Below are 21,984 nucleotides of genomic sequence, written 5' to 3' on the forward strand. Positions count from 1 at the left end.
ATGAGACAGTTACCTAAATGTTTTCTCTTTTGCTGTGCCTGACCTTTACTGTCCACCAAGAACACTGTTGCTGGGGCTGCGGGTGCCGGTTTTCAGTGTGGACAGAGGATGTGGTCCTGATAGCCACAGCTGAGCACTGCCAAGCCGGCTGATGCTGTGTTGTCAAGGCTTTGTAAATACCTCAGGAGCCTCCTGCGTTGTATTTCATGGTGGCTATCCATGCAACCCCTGGAGCTTCTCATCTTTGAAGACAAGTTCCGTGGCTTTTGCGCTAGGTTTTTCTTTTTCCTTCTGTTGTGTTTTTCAGAGGTAGAAACAGTGAACAGTCTGATAGTACTCTCACTCCTGCTTGAGTGTCTCACTCCTGTGCCTTGTTTTCTCATTCCTATTTTTTTTCTCCTATCCCATCATTGAGAACTAGAGCTGTCAATCAGAGATACTGTAACTGGTAGAGCGTGCTGTCTCGGGGTACTTTTTCCTATCGTTGTATTCAGTATTACATCCTTTTGAGAGATCTGCAATTAGTGTGAGTACTGTGTCATTCAGGAAGAAAAACTTAAGGATTTTTATTTTCATTGGTGTTTTTTAAATCTCCAGTGCCTTCTGTTTGTCACTCTTGATCTTGGAGGTCATCTTTCCTCTTTACTGTGTGGTTGGTTTGTTGGTTTTTAAATGTATTCCTGCAGCCGTCATGTTTTACTGTGGCTTTCACTGCCCATCATAAATTCAGTCCTTTCTTCCAGCTCAGGAGCTAAAGTGGTTGTAGGCACCCTGGTTAACTTACATTTTAATTACTTCAAACAGACCCTTTGTCTAATCTTTGTACTTTCTATAACTAAAGTTTCTGTCTGAAAATGGTGTTGGCTTTTCAGTTGGGCCTTGAGACTGAATTGCCAAGCAGCAGGTGGTTTGCATCGCCTCAAGCTTCACACAGCCTGTGGCTTTAGGCTGCGTGCTACAGTCTTTCTCCTCTATGTTCCCATTTTTATACTGTTTTTTTTTTAATCTCATATATTTTTCTTCTTTTGTCTCAACTTGTGTTATTTACTGAAGATCCTTTTTCATTTCTCCATGTCAGTGACAATCCTATTATTCTTCCTTCTCATCATTGCAAAAGAAATAATTACCCTAAGTTTTGTAATGTATGCTTTTTATCTTTTGTGGCTTTCCACAGTCATTCTTGAACAAATATTTGATGTGGTCCCAGCTTTGATATATAGGTGTTGTACCAAAGGTTATTTGGAAAGAGAATTTTTCACAGCTGGGTCAGAGGATTGCAGTAACATCAGCATCACTGTGCAGCTGGGCTCCTGGGCCAAGCCAGCATGCAGGCCAGGTATTTAGCTCACCCTTTCCTACGTGGATAATGGGGTCCCTGGGGGCTGCTTTCCCCATGGCATAGCTGTGGCAGACCGCTCTGTGCGAGTGGCCCTTGGCAGAGCTGGCCTGGTTCCTGCACAGCAGGGGTATGTCTGAGCCCTGCAAGGCACAGTGTCTGAGAGGAGTGTGTCACTAGTTCTCTCTGCCCTAAGGAAGTACAGATAAGGATAAAATACCTCCAGTGTATATATATATATATTTTCAGTGTAGTTTAGTCAGGTAAATATTGCTTTATCCGTTTTTAAATTTCTGTAGCAGAGGTTGAATTGTTAAGCTCTGTTGTGTACGCCAGCCACAGTCTTCTCTAATAGGACAAGGCGAAGCAGTCTTTGTCCGTCGCTTTTGTCATGTACAGCATAGCCAGTTGGCTAACTGCTGGAGGGAAAGTCCAGTGAAATAAGGCAGCGTGTGTGGGATAGCAGATACAGAGAGGCAACGAATGCAGTTCGTAGGCTAGAAGTTTCTTTCAGAGATATTTCTAGTGGTGAGAAGCCCTTGCGGGACTGCCGTAATTTGAAACACTGTAATGGGTGACCGTAGGAGTAGCTGTGCCTGAAGTCACCCATGGGCTGATATGGAAGTCATCAAGCTCTTGAAGTATGGCTACATTCTGCTATTGCTTTATGAGCTCTGTTTCCTATTTATTTCATTTGGACAAACCCTCCCAGTTTTTGGTGCGGTCCGTGTTCATTTCCCTGCAGGTCACTGTCGATTGTGGAGCACTGAGACTTCTGATGCAGCGACTGTCGGCAGTTGATCTCAGCTGTGGAGCACAAAGAAGCTCCATAGCTGCATACTTGCTGCAGGAGACACTGCCGGAGCGGTGAGCTGCTGCCGTTTTGCCCTTTCTTTTGAGATGCTGCCAGTAGACAGCACTGAGGCTGGGGAGATGGTTGTGCTATTCCCTCTAATTATATTGTGGTCTTCCTTCTCGTAGCCAGATTTGGTATTTTTCCAATGTAAAGTATGACATATGTTATTGCTTAAAATTTCTTTTTACAGTGAGACCTTTTTGTTCTAAATATAATGATGAGGAACATGGACATAGATCTTTATTATACGCAATTCAAGACAAAAATGGAATCCACAAAAGATATTTGGAAATAATTACTAGAATTGCTCTGTGAGGCTTCTGAATGCTGTAGAGCAGAGGTACCAGAACTTCTGTGATGCACATCATAAAGCTTTTCAGTACTGTGTATTTATGGTTGTCTCTGTGCTGTAGTGATCGTGTAATCTGATTATTGAGATTTTACATGTTTAAGCTCAGTTTTGGCTTCTTACCACTTGATGGCAGTGAAGGAGCTAGTGTTGCCAGGCAAAGGTTCAGGGCAAGACCCAATATGAATAACAAAAGAGGAGGTACAAAGGAAGCCTCTGACATTTAATATTGTTCACATTTCTAGGTGATATTACATATACTACAAATGACAGTAGAGGAAGAAAAGCCTCTAGATGGAGCTTCAGTTCTTCCAGTGGGGAAGAGATTTTTATACTTGAGATTTGTTCCTATTTATAATAATTATTTCAAACAGCAACTTTCCCCTTTAGGAATGGAATGGTACCAGACATGATCAATAAGTAATATCAGTGCTTCTGTTATTATAAACATACTGTCCTTCTGGAAGAGCATGAAATTCTGATATTTCTCTCACTCTTCAAATCCTGCTGTCTCTCAACATTCATTGGAATATTTGGGTATCGGTAGAAATATGCTCTACAGATTAAGTATTGGAGTAATTATTCAAGACTTTTTTTTTTTTGTAAGATTCGTTTGATTATTTATTTATGTATTTATTTATTTTACTGCTGGGCCAGAAAGAAACACACAAAGTAGTGTTCAAATTACAAACTGCCCTGCACGTGTCTGTGTGCACAGTGCAGTCTCAGTGAAGAAGTGTTTGCTGTAACATCAGATAGTGCAATGTGTGTATGTGTGTTTGAGGTGCTTTATTAGCGAAGGCTCTTTCGCATTTCCTACACCCATGTACACCTCTTGCCAAGCTGGTATGGGGAAATGAACCATATAATGGCCCCGCTATAGTAATTGGCTCCACATGGGTGGACTCCAGTACACAGACAAAACCTTATTTGAAGTAATTGGTGCTTTGTGTAGGTACAAGGGTCTGTACATGCAGATTTATTTTGGATCCTGGGTCAAACCTTGGCATTAGTTAAGGTTTCAATTTCATGCAGTGTCTTTGACGTGTAAGTGATTTTGAATGAGTATCAAAAACATCCATATAGATAATAGCAAGCGAATTGATGGAAGTCATTCATTTAAAATCCACGTTGCTGGTATTTTGCAGCTATGGTTTTTGCTTGAATACTGGAGGAAGAAGTTGGCTGGTTGAGTTTTGTGGAAGTGCAGCCTGTTACTAATCATAGAAAAGAGTGGAAAACCAAATGGTGACTGTACAATTACTAAATATCTTAATCATTAGTGGGATTGTTCTTGTTCTGTGAAAGGCAATACTATGTAAACTCATACTTGAAAATAGAAAAAAAAATTACGGGAGTTACCAAACATTTACTTTTATTTCAGTTACCATTCTTATTTTTAAAAAAGCACTTGAGTGCATCATTTTGTGTATTAGCTGGTATCTGTAAGCCTGGCTGAAAGCCTTGTGAAATTGAGGCATCTCTTCATCAATGGTATTAAAATGAATTTCTTATCAGTGTGTTCTGAGTAAAATTTGCTTGAAAATAACAAAGTTTTTCTTCATCATGTGGTATAAGTTGGCTGTATTTATTTTCATGTTTGTGGAAGCATTTAGCTGCTGTGGTTCAATGTGATTTTAAAAGGAGCTAGTGCATGCTTTTCCAACTGCTGCTATTTGATTTAGGGGAATTTGAAGTTTGAAAGGTACTACCAACATGATCAGATAATTTGGAACATGGATTGAATTTGTTTTAGGAAGTTGGTGTTAATCTTGCTCTGTCTACTTGCCAGGTTGAATGACATAATTGCCAACAAGCAGATACGGAAAGAATACATGTGCAGATTAAGCTTTGTTTTTCTAGGCAATTGTCAAGAACTTAAGCAGGTGTAACTCTACAAATAGTGCCGAGGTGGCAGTGCCCCAGAAGCAGTGTGTTGCTGTTGTGTCTCCTTGCCTGGTGGAGAGCTGCAGGTAATGGTGAAAGTTCCATCTCCGTTAAAGACAGCACATCCATTTTCATCTTCTAAAAATCCTTTCGCTTCTTCCTTTGCTTGTACAACTTCTCACTTTGAAATTTTCTCTTGCATATATTCCTGTACTATCAAAACTGTCACCATCAAATCTGTGAGGCTGCTCCATGGCTTTAAGAGCCACAAGCTTTTGGTGGCATTTTTATTTTCTTTGTGTGCTGAGCAGAGCTCAAACTGTTACTTCCTGTTTCAGTTGAAGGAACAAAGTGAGTTCTTGGAAAAGGCGTAAAATGGCAAAAAGTAGCAACTGGTGCGTGGGCTAAATTGTCCTGAACGTTACTGGGTTTTGAACAAAGAATCAATTCCGCATCTGTGGGCAATACTGAGCCCCGTAGCTGATAAGGGAAATGCTGTGCTGCAGATAAAGGCTGGGCACTAACGTGGAGTTCGTTTTGACTCTTTCATAGTGCTGGAAAAGATACACTAATTAATACTGATTGTGAATGGGTGGAGATAATCTGAAGTTCCCCTTCTGTGGAAAGATCATCAAAATGATTTTATTTTACTTCATGAAAATCTGATGATGTAAAGCTGTGCAGTAGCATCTCTTGCTGTAGTGTTTAATGAGAGCAGAATAAATAAGCTTGAAGAAAGAATTTAGAATTGCTGGTAGAATTAACTCTTCAGGTTTTTGTTTTTGTTTACCATGAGAGCACTTCAGAATTTTAATTTCATTGTGCTGCAGCACATTAATGCAGCCAGCAGCCACATTCTGTTTGTGTGCCTTTATTTGTTGTTTGCCTAAATTTCAGACCAATTAAAGAATTCCAGAGACCTTTTCAGTGAAGAAAGCAAGGAATGAATTTCCTTGTTTTTTTGTCTTACTGCTAAAGCTTTTTTTTTTTTTTTTTGGTATCAGGTTTTACTGGAAGATTAAACTGAACATTTGTCTTCGAAAAATGTTTTCATTTTCACTCTATTGGTACAAACACTGATAGAGAAATAAGAAACGTTCCAGTTATCACGCATCCTGATGGGCCATATCCCTTTGGTCATTCCCCCATTTCTGAGAGATGCCCCCCTCCTCCTGCTTGGTGTCATTGAGGGTTATTAGTTGAAAAGAGATGAATGGCAATGCAGACTTGTTTGAAAAAAGGGTACTTGTGTAAAGTCTCTCAGGTAGAAAACATTATACGATATATGTATACATGTTTGTAAAGTCCATCTGGGATGATTATGGAAATTGCCCTCATTGCAGTTTTTCAGGGGATACTTGCTATGTTAAGAATTCGTTATAAATGTGGCTCTTTTTTGCAGCTCGAGATCAAATATTAACAGAAAGATTTTTCTTGGGTAAAATAGACTGTTCTCCATATGTAATATAGTCTTGCTAGTAAAGATGCCTAATTTTCTATCTTACGGGTATTTCAGTCTGAATCAAGGTCTGTAAATACTGCTGGATCAAAGCTCCGTGCCTGCCATTGATCTGGGTCTATGATTGTCCATGTGGTTCTGCAGCAGCCGTACCTGACTGTACGTAAGTATGGGTGTGAGTCCTGAGATTCCTAGAAACATGCAGAATTGCCATGTTCATATGTAAAATACTGCTTTAATTTCAAGCAGATTTCAATTGATCCACGTGAGAATAGCGTCGGTCTTTATTTTAAGTTATTCTTTTGTATAGTACAGGAAAACTCCGTCCAATATAAACAACATGAAATCATGTTTTAGAAGCACAACTACAAACATGCACATTCTTAACCTTTTCTTTCTTCCTTTTTCTTTTTTTTCTAATCAAAGACTTAAATTTTTCATGTTTATTTGGCTTGTCAGAGTTTGTCCTCCACAGTATGTGAGGTTTTTTAATTCTTACGCAAATGCTTTATTTCAAATGTGGCGATAAAACGAGGTGTGGGTGATATAAAGGTACAGCAGTACGCCTTGTGCTGCTTCGTGCTGCCCAGCCCTTCACAGCAGTGCAGCAATGCGGGGTTATGTGCGATGCAGTTTGCCTTCATTTCTATTTTGACAAGATTCCTGGTACTTCTGATAAAAAATAGTGGTCTGAAAGTAGATGTCTTCATTTGTACTTCTGGAGTGCGCTCACGTGTGGAGTAGTAATACTGAATTATTAACAAAGAGCTCCGTTGCACCTTAACGAAATTGGTAATTAAAAAGCTGAGCCTGTTTCTCATGTGGCTGCCATTATTTTTAGAATCTCATTACTTTCATTATACTTGAGAGATTTTGCAAGGTGCTGGATCTTGTCCTTCTTTGTCTGAGACGATAAAAATACATATGCCTCACAGAACGTGCCCGGGAAATGCTTCTGGGGCTTTGGAGGCAGAGCGCAGCCAGCCCTGCAGGAGGGCTGGCAGCTGTCTGGGCACCGTGCGTCGTGGGATCACCCACCCACACCCGGCCTCACCTGATGCTGGTGTGCTGTGTGCACTGCTCTAGAGGCCGGCTGGTGGCTCGCTGCCCCTGAGATGCGCTGTGCAGGTGCTGCCTGAGCGCACATCTCTGTTGTGCTCGGGAGTAAGCCCGTCTCCGTGAGGTTTTTCTGAAGATGTGCAGTTTGGAATGGCATGCCGATGGCTAGCCAGGCTGTCCTGCAGTTGAGTGGAGCCTTTTAGAGTCAAAGTGATTCTTCAGAGAGCATGGGCTTATTGCAGGAGAGAAAAACCACTGTTGCACTTAAGTTAGTGTTATAAAGCACGTCTGTGCTGCTTATGCATGGGCTGGACTTTTTTTTTTTTGCTTTTAAAATCTATTTATTTTTCCACTATTTCCTGCAACAGCCTTACAAAAAATCTTGTACTGTAGTGCCACTTCTAAAGGCTTTGACAAATTTCTGGGAATACAGAATGTCAGTTTTCAGAATGTCTCAAGTCATAATTTGGTTTCTTTGTGCTTGCTCATTGTGATGATTTTAAATTCACTACATTATATTCTACACAGTCTTTATTTATTCAGGCTCAGGGAGAGATCTGGCCCCAGTGCAGCTTCAGGCCGTGCTGAAAGAAGTCGTTGTCTGCAAAAACTGTAACCTGTAGGTACTGAGGGTGTGGATAGGGCGGGGGAGAAGACTGCAGGAAGAAGTGGTTCCACGGATAAAGCAGTCAGTCGGAAAGTGCCCCTGAGGACGGGATTCTGTTCCTCTCTCTGCCACAGAATTCCTATGTGATGCCAGGCAAGTCGTTTAAACGGAACTTTTCCCAAGTGGTGACTAATTGATTTGAGTGCTCTGCAATTCTGATTGCATAATTTGAGATACTGGGAGCTTCTGTGCAGAAATAGTGAGCACTTGCAGCTGAAGTCGATTAAAGTCTGCCCTGAAAGTATGGAATGCTGTTTGATAGTAAGCACTCGGAAGGATCCTATCTGTGATAAAATTAGGACCCGAGATAGCTGTGCTTCATTTTGTAATCTAAAAAAAAAAAAAAAGGACAGTAATGCATGCTTATCTTAAAGATACCACAGAGGTGAATGACGCTATTGATGAACTCTGGTGCCATTGTGATGGGCTTCAAAACAAATAACCACGTCTTCAGAACATGTTTGAATAGCGTGTGGTGACAGGCAGATGAGGCCACACATGGGCAAATGTGTGCAGAACAGCACTGAATAGTTCTCCCTGGGCAGGCGCTCATCTTCTGTGCAATGCTCAAAGCTGGGGCAGGGCAAGAGGAGAGGCTGCAGGGAGCTGCCAGAGACCTCCGAAGTCTTCACCTGCTCAGAATACCCATTTCTGTCTGTGTCGTGTATGAGCTCTATCAGATCACAGGGTTTGTTTGGTACTGGTGGGTAGAGGTGAGCTGAGTAAAGAAACAGACTCATGTTAGTCCCTCCTTCCTCGCTTCCTTGCTTCCTCCTTCCTTCCGCAGTTTCATTGCCCTTTAGCAAATGTTTCTTTTATTTTGGTCGGTGGTACTTAACTATGACTTTCAAAAATAATTTTGCAGTATTTCTGCCACTGCTATTTTTAAAATTGCTACTATTTTTGTTTACATCTGAAAAAGTCTTCCCTCATCCCAGCGAGTTACAAAGGAAGAAATTGCATCTGGCTGATGCAATTTCTTGGATTCAACTCCATGGCTGAGGTTATGCGATAGAGGGGAAACGTGGCTTTGGCTTATATTCGTAAGATTGTCAGGAACATACTTTTTTTTTTTTTTTTTTTTTTTTTTCCATGCAGCAGCTTGCAGACCTGCAGTTTCATTTTTCTTCCCCACCCATGACAGAAGTTGCTCACTAAATGTTCTTGCTTGTCTGTTGATCCTTCTTTAAGTCTTGACTTTCTGTTTATAACTTGAAAATGTAGGGGACGTTGTACCGTATCTTTATGGCCACAGGACTTAAATGAAGCAAAACTTTTCCTATGGCTTTTGGTTTCAAAATGCTCCACATTTATCAGTGTTTCTACCAGAGACTATGAGATCAGAGTTTTATCTCCCAACTTTCACTGTTATCTTTAATGCTGATAATCCTGTAATCCTATGTTGAGAGGCAAGTAAATGAATTAGTAATAGTCACTATCTTCCGCAGTCAGTTGGCTGAAAGAGATTTCTGGTAGCGTAGTTAATGAGATGCAACCTGTGCCAAGTTTTTATTGCTACTCACTCAACTGCTAATTCCTCTTTTCCATAGGCATGGAAGAATGCATGCTTTTCCCCTTTATTTTGATCTTTCCTCCTTTGCAGTCTGTCTTGCTGCTGGCTTGGTTCAGCCCCCTCTGTGGTTCCTGCATTGGCTGTGGCTGTTGCAGGGTGAGGAGCCAGCCAGAGCGTACCAGCGCCAGGGGAGGATTTCTCCTGTCTGCTTCTTGCTTCTGATGGTGAGGAGATGAAACAGGAGATAAAACTGGAGATGGAGCACACAAATGTATTCCTTTCAGCTGTCCAGGTCTGTATCTCCCATCAGCTCCAAGGATGGGGCTCTGTGAGTGAACACTGCCTTTCCCTGTCAGTGGCAGTTTCTGCCCACAGCAGCCATGAAGTCTAGGAGGCAGCCATCTTCCTTCAGGGTGATTCGGCTTTTCCTTGCTATAAATAATGTCAGGTAGGCTTTCTTAGTGACCATAGTCTCAGTTTTCCATATTAAGTTACTAGTGAACAGGAAGGGCTGTCTTCAAGTCAGTTTCATCACAAGTCATGGTGTATGTATGGCTTTTTTTTTTTTTAAATAAGGGTGAGATTTTTTTTTTTCAATTTCATTTTACTGTACCTTTCAGTTGTACATAACTTCATTGTGTGTGAATTTTAACTGATTGTTCCTAATGGTAAACTTGATTTCTTTATTCATATTCCTTTGAACGTCTGTTGGTTAATTTACGGCTCATGAAGACTTTGTCAGGTTTTGTGAATAGTCATTTGGGATGTCCATGTCCTCTGCCTTGTGCCTTTATCAGGTATGCTCCTTTTGTGCCAGCGGACTGAGGTGATGCTGTGTGGCAACGCTCTCTGGCTTTCAGCTTGCTATTAGGAGGGTGGTTACTTCCCATAAAGTGGTGGGCCATAGTAATGGGTAATCTGTTAAGCTTATTGGAGTTCAACTGAGACGTTTTTCATTAGGTTTTAGTCTGGGGTGTGCCTTACATACAGGAATTTTGCTGACAGTGGCATTTGTACTACAGCAAGTGATGGAGGGCATTCCTGTATTCTTTCAAGGAGGCTATGTACTAACTCAGCAGTGAATTACTATATGGGTAGTGGCATGTTACAACCTCCCTGAGGTCTTCTGAGTCCCGAGGTAGTAATAGCTCATTAAAATGGTAGTTAATGAGTATAAAGGGATCATTATGTGACTCCTTTACATGGTGGGTAGGGCTAAATCCTAACTAGTTTGGTAGTAAGTAGTCCAAATAAAGATGGAAGGAGGTTGATAAATGCTGCTGGTAGTTATTTATAAACCTGGCTATTTAAAGCAGTGTGTTTGGGAGGGGGAGGGAAGGAAAAAGGAAAAAACCCACCCAAATACATCTTGAGTAAATTAATACGTGTTTCTGGATGTCTTTTAGGGCTTTCAGAGGTGTTCATATTCTACGTAATCTCAAAGTTACTTTAACATAGTCTGTGATGAGATGCCTTTGTTTGAAAATACGCAGCATTTTGCCTTTTCTGATCAGTTGGTTTCATGAGGAAAAAAATAGAGAAAAAACCCTTTGTTATTCTATTTACTTATTTATGATCTTGAAATCTGTAGACATTCTCTGTTCTGTGTGCCAAAAATAAATGGTGAAACAGTTATTTTTCTGAGAGAGAGAGGAGAGAAACATTCTAGTAATATGATATTACTCAAGGAAAATGTAACCACACATGAGACCTTCATGGTCTGGTCGCTTTCTTATGCCTTTTGTTTAGCTAAGGTTGTTTTCTGGAGAAAATTATTAAGGATTTACCCAAACCAAATATGTATTTTGTAGCAGATAATGAGATCAAGAAGGTTTTTAAATTTTTCCTGTCTTCTTCCAGGCTCTGGAAGGACAAACAAGCCAGTAGAAGACTGCAGACAGAGCTACATTGAGATCTCAAAACTCAAGTTCAGGGGAGCATTTTAGCTGTTTCTAAACTAAGAAAAATAGCTGTGAAATTTCTGTGAAATAGCTGCTTCAGCAGTATGATAGTATGGTACAGAAACTGGCTAAGCAGTAGGAAATAGTTTAATTAGGGTTTTAAAATATTACTTTAAAACAGAAAGCATTTTGAGAGAGGTGCCCCTCAAAGTCCAATTTGCTTGGATATGGTTTGCTACAGTATCTCAACCATATCCCTCATTTAGATGCTTTTGCTGCAGAAATTAAACATGTATTTGAAATACACCAAATACAGGGCAATTTTAAATGCATAGTTTTATTTGGCTTAAAATATTTATGCTGTGTGTTGAATTTCCTGTCTGCTTTTTAAACTTCACCTGGTTTAGAACTACTTTCCTTTTGGCCTTCCCAAAGAAAATGTGCTGATGGTGGCTGTTCGTGGTGCTTTGCTAGTCTTACAGTTGATAACTGATGGAAAAAGTCTTCTAAACTGTAAGGATGGTGTATTAGTGAACACCTACTACGGGATGACTCTTACAGTAATTCAGAGTAACTGGTCTGTAACAGGAAAAATAAGAGTACCGCCTAGCGGTCCCAGGCATGGAGCACGGCCCACCGGGGTTCACACTCATCAGACAGGAATGCTTCCTGGCACCTCCTGGTACTGCTGCTCCTTTCAGTGAGCTCAGAAGTGCTGTGAAAATCTCAGCACCTTCTGGCAGGAGCTGTTACCTTCAGTGTGGCAAGAGTGCTGTCTGCCAGCTCGGTCCCTTTAAACAGACACCATAAATCCAGTTGGAATATTGTCAGTGTAATGATTAAATTGATCATCAAAGGGATATTTGAATCCTAAAGTACAGGAATGTTAGTGATCTACTGTACCCTGCTGTGACAGAACCAATTAAAGCTGAGTCACGCCTGATGAATGTGCGCGAGATCGGCCCACCATGGAGGCTTTGTCAGCCCATGCTGCAGTGAGCTAACAATGCTGCTGGGAGATTTGCACTGCGTCTAACCTGAGCTGCTTGTGCCATTATTCAGCTGCTGCTGCTTAGACACGATATGGGGCAGCTGCTGGGCATCGTGCAGTTGGTGTCACGGCTGTGCTGGGCTGCTCGGGCAGGCAGCGGTGTGCCACTGGCTGTGAGGGACTGGTCATTCTGCCCAGCCACTTTGTGTCGTCCTGCCCTGGTGTGGTTGGTGATTTCTGTCCACGTGTGGTCCGTTAGTCTTTCCCTTAGGATACTTCTAGAGCAATTCTGCAATTAGTCAAGATCTTGAAAAAATATAATTCTGTTCAACAGCATCTTTTCAGGTTTCAAAGGCTGGTGTTAGCTGGTTTAATAGTTATTCTACAACTCAACTCGATAGTTGAAATACTGAGTATCGGTGGATCTGGGACAGAGCTCCCAGCATCTTATTTGATACATCTTTTTGTTTTTGATAGGATAGTTAACTATGCAAGGTATGGGTTTCTTCTTTCCAACTTACTTTGCATCCTGGTTTCACGTTAGCTGTGTTTTTGTCAGTTTAAAAGAGTGTCATGTATTAAAACCATTGTTAAATTAAGAAAATGATCACTGTCTATTCATTCCCAGTTTGGGTAGCAGCTTCTATTTACCTGCTCTTAAAATGAATTGCGCAGCTGAGCAACAATGGAAAATATAAATTGGAGCACTGTTTAAACACTGAGGACAGCTGGGGAGGTACACTTGTTTACGTGAGTTTTTAAATTGGCATCCGTGCGTGGATGTGACAGTACATGTATGATGGGTGTATGGGCATATGAATTAGTGTCCTTCCCAGCTGATGGAGCTGAGGAAGTTACTAACAAGTAGGTGACGTTTATTTTGAAAGTAGATGTCTGTGGGGATTACTCACCATGTCAGTGCCATGCTGATGTGTAACGCAGAGGGCAGATCTTAACAGCTTCTGTGCTGGAAATAAACATTCTCTAATGGCTTCTTGTATGGCTTTATAATTTTTTTGGCCGTATATCCTGTATCCTGTTTCTCATGTGCACTTTCTCTCCTCATTTTTTTGGTCATCAGAATCGGAAGTTGTTTATAAACACTTTTCAAAACTATAAAAAGCTTTTACATTGTTATTGAGCATACAAGTCAATTAAAGATACAGTCACAAAAGTGACAGCAGCAACTCAGGTGGCATGAGAGTTCAGCAGTGAGAAAGTAGCCAGAGCTGTGTGTGTATGTGCTATTTTTTAATTTATTTTGGTCTTCTTTTTTTTCCTGTAAGACCTTAATCATTTAAGTCTGTGGTTGTTAGTAATATCCCTTCAAAATTTATGCTTAAATTGAAGTCTGGGAAGCTGTCATTTGAAGGGGTAGAGATGTGTAGGAGAGTACGAGTCAGTTGTGCCAGTTCTGCTGGCAGGTCGTGACGGGAACGGGATAAGTGAGTGGAGGAGAAGAGAGGAGAGAAAGGCCTTGTTTAGGTGTAGCTTTGCTGATTCTGATTTCCTTTAATTCCTTACATACTTAGAAACATACTAAAGCTGAAATGTAGTGTGAAAACTGTATAAATAATCAAGCAGCAGCATATTTTGGGGATTACATAGAAGGAGGGGTTGGAACTTGTCAGATCCAATACCCAAAAATCTTCAGAGCCGTACAGCGGTGCTCCACAGCTGTGTGAGCACAGCACAGTGTCTTTGCTGTAGCAAAAGGCATTGAGCAAGAAATGCTCTGCAGGAGATATTGTGCTTTGCTTTCCCTGCGCACTTGGGCTGTAAAAGCAGCGGTCTTACTGTGTAAACATACAGACAACGTTGCATAAATATATAAACAATAAATATATAAAACAATAAATACGTAACAGCATTCCCAGGAAAAAGAAAAAAAGTGAGATAAATGAAAGATACCTACTTATTCCCTCCTTTTGAACTACCAGAAAGAAAATTTGAAAGAAAATAACCCCTAACAACATCAGGATTTCAGATTAGTTTGTTTCGTCTTGAATTATGTCCTCAGCTATTGTTTGGGAGCTTTTTCTCCATTCTGAATTTGGAGGAATAATTCTAAAAACGTTCTGACAGAATTAGTGTGTGTTCTCTGCATCTCAGATGCAAAGCTCATGTTAAATCGTACCTTACAGCTATACACGACAGTGTTCTCTTGATTTTTCGTATCTAAATAATAAATTGCTGAAAACCTACGTAAAAAAGTTACAAAGCTAAAAGAATTTCAGCAGAAGAAAAAAAAATTACATATAAACAATGTTGTTCAGAACGATCAAGAAAAGCTAAGCATGTGTAATTGTGCACATGTGCTGAAGAGAACATTCTTTTTTCTGTTTCTCAAGCATGAGGCAGCAGAATTTTCATTCATTTGGCATGCTAGGCTGAAAACAGAGTCTTCTTTCATCTGACACACTCCCTTGGAAACAAGCATGCCAGTTAAGGGATTGTGCCAGTTATCAGAAGCCTACAGGAATACATTGTGCTGGTTTGTATTCATTTTCATTTCATGAATTGCTTTAAAACTTAGCAAAATAAAAAAGCATTAAAACGCCATTTTAGCATTATTTTTGGTTCTTACATATTTCCCTGCTGTGCTGTTATTCTGTTTAAATCAATGGAATGTTGAGAGATGCATGGCCTCTTCTGCAGCAGAGCAAATACCTCCTCCTCCCTGGGTGTGCTTGGAGCAACCATCTGCAGCGGAGCAGCAAGCATGGGTTGAACTCAATTTACATCCTTGAAAAAGAGGAGTGTCTTCACCCTTTATTTTTATTGAGCTTCCTTCTAATTGAATGAAGGTTGTGCAGCTTTCTGCAGGCCTCACATGGAAACTTGGTGGAAAGCTGCAGTGGTGATCTCAAGTTCAGCAGTCAGCTGTAGCTTCTGTGTGGTCATCTGCTCTGGTTTATGCTGTAGGTTTTGGTGGGACTGTCTGTGTGTCCTGTAGATTCACTAAAGAAAAATACTAAATGTGTTTACTAAGCTTACTTTTTGTTTCTTTTTCTGTGCCATTCAACTTGTATACTTAATGGTTTCCAAATAGGACTTACGCCCTTTCTTCTACATGCAGATTCTGAATGGAAAATGGTATTGAAGGAACTGTATGCATTTGAATTGCTCTTTAATTTAAAATAAAACCAAACCAAGGAATTCTAATCAGTAGATTTATAATTCATGGAGACTAAAAAAGATACATTTTGTCTCATTCCTGCCTCTCCTGAGGGCATTTATAGGTAGAGCATTTCACGTTACAGATACATTACATGGTGCTCTGTACAGTCATCATTTTGGACTGCCTAGCTCCAGTAGTTCACGTTGCTAAAAATTCTACAGTTATTCAGCAGCACGACAATGAAGTAGTTGCCCTGGTGCCATTCTCTAGTAGCTCATTGCCATGGTTTTATGATTTTTGGTTACCGCTATTCCACATCTTAACATCATGTAGTGCACTGAAAGTTAAAGTGTTAATGTTCCAGTAACGGGTACCTGTCACAGAAGAGAACTACATTCCCCAGAAGACTGTTCGCTGTGTTATCATTTCTGCTCATGGGGAACAGATACAAGGCCTCGGTAGGTCATCTGACAGCTCTTCTTTGTCAGGCTCTGCTCCCTGCTGCTCAACCAGACTGCGCATCTCACCTCAGTGTTATGGTGAGGCCTATCCACCTTTCAGACACTGTCTCTTGTTATATTTGACTTATTAGCTTCAATTCTAATTATATTCTATTATAGTGTGTTATTTTGCATTCTGATACCATATTTAGTAAATTAGTTTGTTTCTTCTCAGATCGTGGCTGCTGTTTTTAATTATTTTGGGGTCCCCTGTTTCCCTTTTCCAGAGGCGCAGATTTTTGCGAAATCCCTCCGCCCCGCTAGACATGGAACCGGGCCGAACCAGCCCGTAATCCATTGACACTCATTAATAAGTGATTGGGCAAACAGCAGGTCAGTAGCAAAGTGACTTCTGTCAGCGTGCTTGTCCTCTAAACCACTGCCTCCCCATCGCTAGCAAAGGTAATGCCAACTATTTGAAGACATCAGCAGGCATATTTAAAACCTAAGATGAAATGAGCACGTTTGCTGTGTTAGAGGCAGTTGCTAAATTGTAAGTAACTAAGTCTTGTTCAGTAACTGCATTGCACTCAAGGGAACAATTTAGGTTTTGAATTGTATATGTTAGTAAGTGAAAACTATGTAGACATTGATTATTTTTTTCCCCTTGACCCAATCGTTGTTTGCCTATGGCAATATCTGATACGTTATGTGTTCAAGAATTGTCTTGGGACCACAGTGAGGCTTTTTTTTTCTTTGAAGCTTCATTAGTAATCATAGTTACATTAGGCATGGAAGGCAATGGGGTAATATAGAGCTGTAGAGCTTTACACCAATTTTTCTACTTATGAAGGTGGAAGTGAACTCTGCAGGTGAGGCTCTGAATTAAATTAGTATAGGCTGTTGAGATCAGATTTGTGTCTTCTAACTTTTATGTATTTTACATAATACATAATACAAAAAACATAATACAAAATTTAGCGAAATCAAATTTACATTATTTTTGATCTATTATCAGTTATGATTTAAAAAAATCCATTCTTAATTTCCCCATATTTTATTTGTAGTCTAATTATGTACTTTTTCTGGTAATACTGGCTAATCTGGAAATGATGCAGAGTGAAAAAAATGTTAGTAATATGCGTTTTAATTGTCTGAACAGAAGAAGCTGCTAAATGTAAATGGCGTAAGTAGGGGAGAAGAATATTTCCTCTTCTCCCTTACCCTGGGGATCTGATGTATATCACCTTTTAGAAAGGTGACGTGAATTCCAACAGAATTCCTTCAATATCTCTTCAACTTTTTTGGCATACTTTGATCCCTTCAAATGCTTAGCTTGTTTCTGGTTTAAAATACTTGGTTGTAGTGAAAAGCTCACGCTAAAATGTTTGAAAGATGAACTTTCAAATTTGTCCTAGAAATCTTGCACCTAAACACCTGATAACTCTACTTGTTCAGTATAGTATTAGCAACTAAAACCTTCCCTCAAGAATACTTGCATGTATTTCCACACATATGAGGCCAGTCCGTAATTAACCTAACAAAATATAGATTTGTTTTGTATTTCTGAGAACTAATTCTAGCATAAAACACCGTTTTGATTTGTATGTGTGCTTTCCAGCTGCTCAGCTGGCAACTAGAGTGGCTTTTGGTTCAGGTTGGAGCATCCATTTTCCATTTTGCATTATCTTTTCTTTCTTTTTTTTTTTTTTTTTTTTCCCCCCCCAAAGTGTGTATGCATGATGGAGGATTGCTTTTTTCCTCCTGAAGTGGAATTATGTGTTGTGGAAAAGTTATGGGGTTGTAAGATCCATTAAGCAGAAACAGGATCATAAAGAGATGATCAGCCTTGGGAGTCTTATGGAGCAATGCTGCTGTCACAGGATAGTTATTGAGAAATAGAGCTGCGTTTCTGATGTTTGTTTCCACATGAGAGAGGCAGTGTGGCAGACTCATCTGGCTGTATCAGTGGCAAGACATGCCAACCTGAAGCACAAAGTTGAAGAAACTGCTTAATGCTGTCTCTATCCATCTGTATAAATACCAGCTCCTACTGCTATTAAATGATATGCCTATACAGATCTTATTTTTCCCTCCTTAGGTGTAACTGAGATTGAGATATCAGAAATATACATGAGGCCATCCTGCTTCTTTTCTCAGCTTTATCTTTAGAACAAACAAAACTAGTGTGGTCCTGGCTTTCCCTCCCTAGTCTTTGGATTTTTGCCTAGCATATGAAATAATACCTTACTCTTAGAAAGCGCTGACTCTTTAATTTGCTGTTTTGCTGCACAGCCATTACGGAAAGTGGCCAACAGAGTCAGCTATAAGTGAAAGTCTGTTAGAACAGCCGACTTCAATATGGTAGATGTTTCTTTATTAGCTTGAAAATAATTGTTCTTTGTATTCTATTTAGGGCCGTACACTGCTAGGAAGCTCTATGGAGATGAGAGGCTTTTCATTAAATTATTCCATTTTGCACCTCTGAGACTGTTCAGGACAGGTCCTCATGGGTCTGGAACCTCTCCTGAAGATGCTTAACCTTACCCATACGTAGCACTCGTTAACAACACATTTGGAACTTGATTCTCAAAACACACCAACATTTTCCTTCTTTATGTTGTAAAGAGTCAGTTAACTGGCAGTCTTACTGCCACTTCTGAAATTTATGTGGACCAATAGTGATTAAATCATTTATAGCAACAATTTAGTCATTTATTGCTATTACTGTCCCCTTTTTGACCTTTTGAGGGCTTAATTACAATTAGCTGATATGTTAATAAAGATCACTTTCATAGCTTAGTTAAGACTATACCAGTAAACTATTTCCCAATTTTTTATTTGCTTTAGTAGTATTGAAATACTGTATTTTGTATTAATATTTGTATTAAGGATGAGCCCATGTGGTTTATGAGGTGGCTGACTGAATTGGTAGGATAGGGCAAACAAAACAATCTTTCAGTTATTTTTGGTAAATAAAACAAATAATCTGTTTTTGTAAATCTGGGAATATTTGTTCTCAGGATGAAGCTACATACATGTTTAAGCAAGTTTTTCAAAGTTGATTTGGGATCTCTTGCTTTGTTTAAGCATAAAAACATGAAAATTTGTGCTGCTCCTATATGAAACTCAAGTTTAAATTGTCCAGATAAAACTGAAAGCATCATAACTTTTTTGTTTGTCTGTTGTTTGAAGTAGTTGGAAGAACACTGCCAGACAGCTCTTCAAAATATGCTTCAATCAGGTTTTACACAGTTTATCAAGCGTGTTCCAAAAATAATACCAAGCGCACCAAAGAATGTAGTAGAGAAGGAATAAGCTGTGGTCTGTCCCTAACACACAGTCTGGAGGGATTTATTTCTTGAGGTTTTCATGGTCTCAACCTCTAATTTTTAAATGATTTGTTTCTGTTATGTTTTTGTCTTTATTTCATGTCATTCTGTTCAGCCTGCGTTTTGTGAGTTTGTGTTTAGAATATCTATTTCATCACTGTGTCTTCCTTCAACAGTTAAACCTATCATATAGCATCAGTTGGAAATAACTCATTTGTAGTAATTGAGAAGGAAGCAAGCTGGTACTTAACCCACTCAAATTCAGCTTTTGTGTGCCATAGGAATAGCTGCTGGAAAACGTGAAAATGAAAAAATGCAGATGCAGTCATTTCAGAAGAAATCTTCCCTATGAGTAATCAAAGCACCTTCTTTGGATAGAGAAGGGAATATGAAAATTTTGGTCTTACATGAGGGGATAATAGCAATTTCCTCAAAGCATCATTTCATAGCTGATTTTTCTCAAATACTGCACTTTTCCCCACTTTCTCCTTTTCCCCTTCTCCTCTCCCAAATCTTTCTCTAATGTTCACTCCTGGCCCAAAGTGGTGTATGGCATTATTATACCTTTGTGTTACAAAACTGAAATTTTTAAAATGAAAATAATGATTTATAATAAAAAGCCTGACAGGCTAATTACAGTATTGCATTAATTATTATCTTATTTCAGCTCTGTTCCTCTCTCAGCCAATTCAGATCTGTCTTTTTGGTGTTTTTTTAATCCCAGTTGACACTGTAATTTTGAGAGAGAGACTATATTGGGAACAATATATGTATAAAGTCAAGAAATTAAAATTGTCAGAAGAATACTTTATTTCTAAAATGTTGCCTTTGACATGTTTGTAATAGAATGCAAGTAGTTCTGTTTCTATTTGGAGCTTTGTGGATCGTCTGATGAGTGTAACACTAATATACCACATATCACGACCCTCAAAATCTTCCTTTTCTGGATATCTTCATAGCATGTACTGCATGGCAGTCATTAATTTAGAAATCTGTGCATTGTGCAGCTAACTTGATGCATTTTATGTTCTGAATTTTTTTTTTCCTCCTAAAACGTGTGCCAGTTTATCTTCGAGATACAGAATGATGTCGATGCCACAAAACAGCCTCAGGATTGCAATTTGAAGCTCCTTTAGCAAAATACACATTTTTACAGGTGGTGAAGCTGAAGTTGAATGCAAATCCCATTGGTGAATTTCATGTAAATGTTAGTAAGGAAGGAGCTCATAACAAGTCCCAAGTTTGGGAAATTGAGCACAGTAGTTGGCAGAAATGGTGATTGAAGGTATATCGGTTGCAATTTTCAGTTTTTATTTGAACTTCTGGGTGGCATAGTAGGTGCACTGGATGCCCCATCCCTGGAGGCATTCAAGGCCAGACTGGATGTGGCTCTGGGCAGCCTGGTCTGCTGGTTGGCAACCCTGCACGTAGCAGGGGCATTGAAACTACATGATCATTGTGCTCCTTTTCTACCCAGGCCATTCTGTGATTCTATGATGTTAAGCAAGAAAGCGTTAGAAAATTTTGACAAATATTGTTGTAATGAATGTCCAGTAACAAAGGAAGTAGAGATGAAAGATGACATGGACTCCGTGATCGTTTCGCTAGTTGTGTGGTGTGTGGTTTGGTGGTTAGATTCCTCCAGTGTTACTGCCTCATATCCTACACTGTCTTGATTGTCTTTGTTTCCTAACAAAGTTCTGGGAATCGTTTCTGACAGTTTGCTCTCTTTACGTTTTGCAGGATGCTTCATCAGCAGATATTCGGAAAGCATATAGGAAGCTTTCACTGATTTTACACCCAGACAAGAACAAAGATGAAAATGCAGAAACACAGTTTAGGCAAGTAAGTGCAATGTTTGGTTATATAAGTTTTGTGAAAATAGGATCAGATTTTTATAGAATGATGGCGTCTTAGTAAGAACGATGAATCTATTTTTTTTCTTTTTCTTTTTTTAAATCTTTACAGACCAAAACCATGAAACTGTTGTCATTAGTTCAGCCTTTAAAATATGCTGATGACTAAATACTGGCTACTTAATTTGAAGAAGAACTTTTGGATGAAACAAATGATACATAGTTTGTTGTTGTTTGTTTCTTTGTAACTGAGACAGAAGTCTCAGTTGCTTGTTTGCATCTCTGATGGCAGCTTATATATGATTATGTCACTGTTTCATCTGCACATGGAGTCTCACTCATAATGCTGTAAGGAGAAAAGTGGAAATTACTGAAGAGCTTTTTTTTTTTTTTGCAAATGTAACATGTAATACTATTATTAATATTTTACAAGCTCTTTTCTAAAGTAATATTAAGTATTTCTTTTTGTGTTTTTGTTGAAGTTGGTGGCTATCTATGAGATTTTAAAGGATGAAGAAAGAAGGAAGAGGTGAGTTAATCTGCAGTTTCCTAAATATTCATTTATGCCAGTCATAAACTGAAGTCCTGTTTGTCTTAAATGTAACTATTTAGATGATTTTTGCATAATTTCAGTTTGTAATTTTTCTGATTGTGGGCTGAAAGGGGAAGCTGATAGGTATTTTTGTGTGATATGTTCATTATCCTCCCTTACAAGCTTTAAAAACCAATCTGCTACTTGGAGCAAATCATTGTTTTAACATTTCTCAAATGTGTCACTTATTTGGATTGTGTTAAATGTTGTTGTCTGTTTTATTAAAGCTGTGGTTGAACTTACAGTTCTTGATTCATCTGTCAGTCATAATTCAGTGTTCCAAGAAAAGTTTCTTTGTGTGATATTTGGGGTTATCTTCAATTTTTACCTTCTTTAACATTTTTTCTGCTCTTTATTTTATTGCTTTTTTTTCAGATGTGTTGTCTATGGTATTTGAAACTTTGATGTGAATACAATATTTTATTGACAATTGATAATTGTCCCTGCAGCTTTGGAAGCAGGTCCAGAAGTATGTGAAGGGGTTAGGACTGAAAACTGAAAAGCTATGCTTTTCTGGAAGATTTTGTTGTTGTTTTGTTTTGTTTTTCTTCTTAAGAGGCTGTCCAAATGAGCTAATGATTGTAAGGGAAATTGAACCATTGTAGAAGTACATTTATGTTGGAGT

At 39.2% G+C, this 21,984-nt stretch overlaps 1 protein-coding gene across 1 annotated transcript in view; it reads left to right on the top strand.

Moving 5' to 3' along the window:
- The window catches only part of DNAJC1 (DnaJ heat shock protein family (Hsp40) member C1), a 94,026-nt gene that overhangs the window by 11,886 nt on the left and 60,156 nt on the right, over positions 1–21,984 (top strand). The window contains exons 2-3 of the mRNA XM_085227290.1: positions 20,655–20,756; positions 21,250–21,296. Of these exons, the coding sequence (XP_085083416.1) occupies positions 20,655–20,756; positions 21,250–21,296 (149 nt within the window). The remainder of the gene's footprint in view (positions 1–20,654; positions 20,757–21,249; positions 21,297–21,984) is intronic.

This window comes from Meleagris gallopavo, chromosome 6 (assembly GCF_905368555.1).
Source record: "Meleagris gallopavo chromosome 6, MGAL_WU_HG_1.1, whole genome shotgun sequence".
NCBI classification, from domain to species: domain Eukaryota; kingdom Metazoa; phylum Chordata; class Aves; order Galliformes; family Phasianidae; genus Meleagris; species Meleagris gallopavo.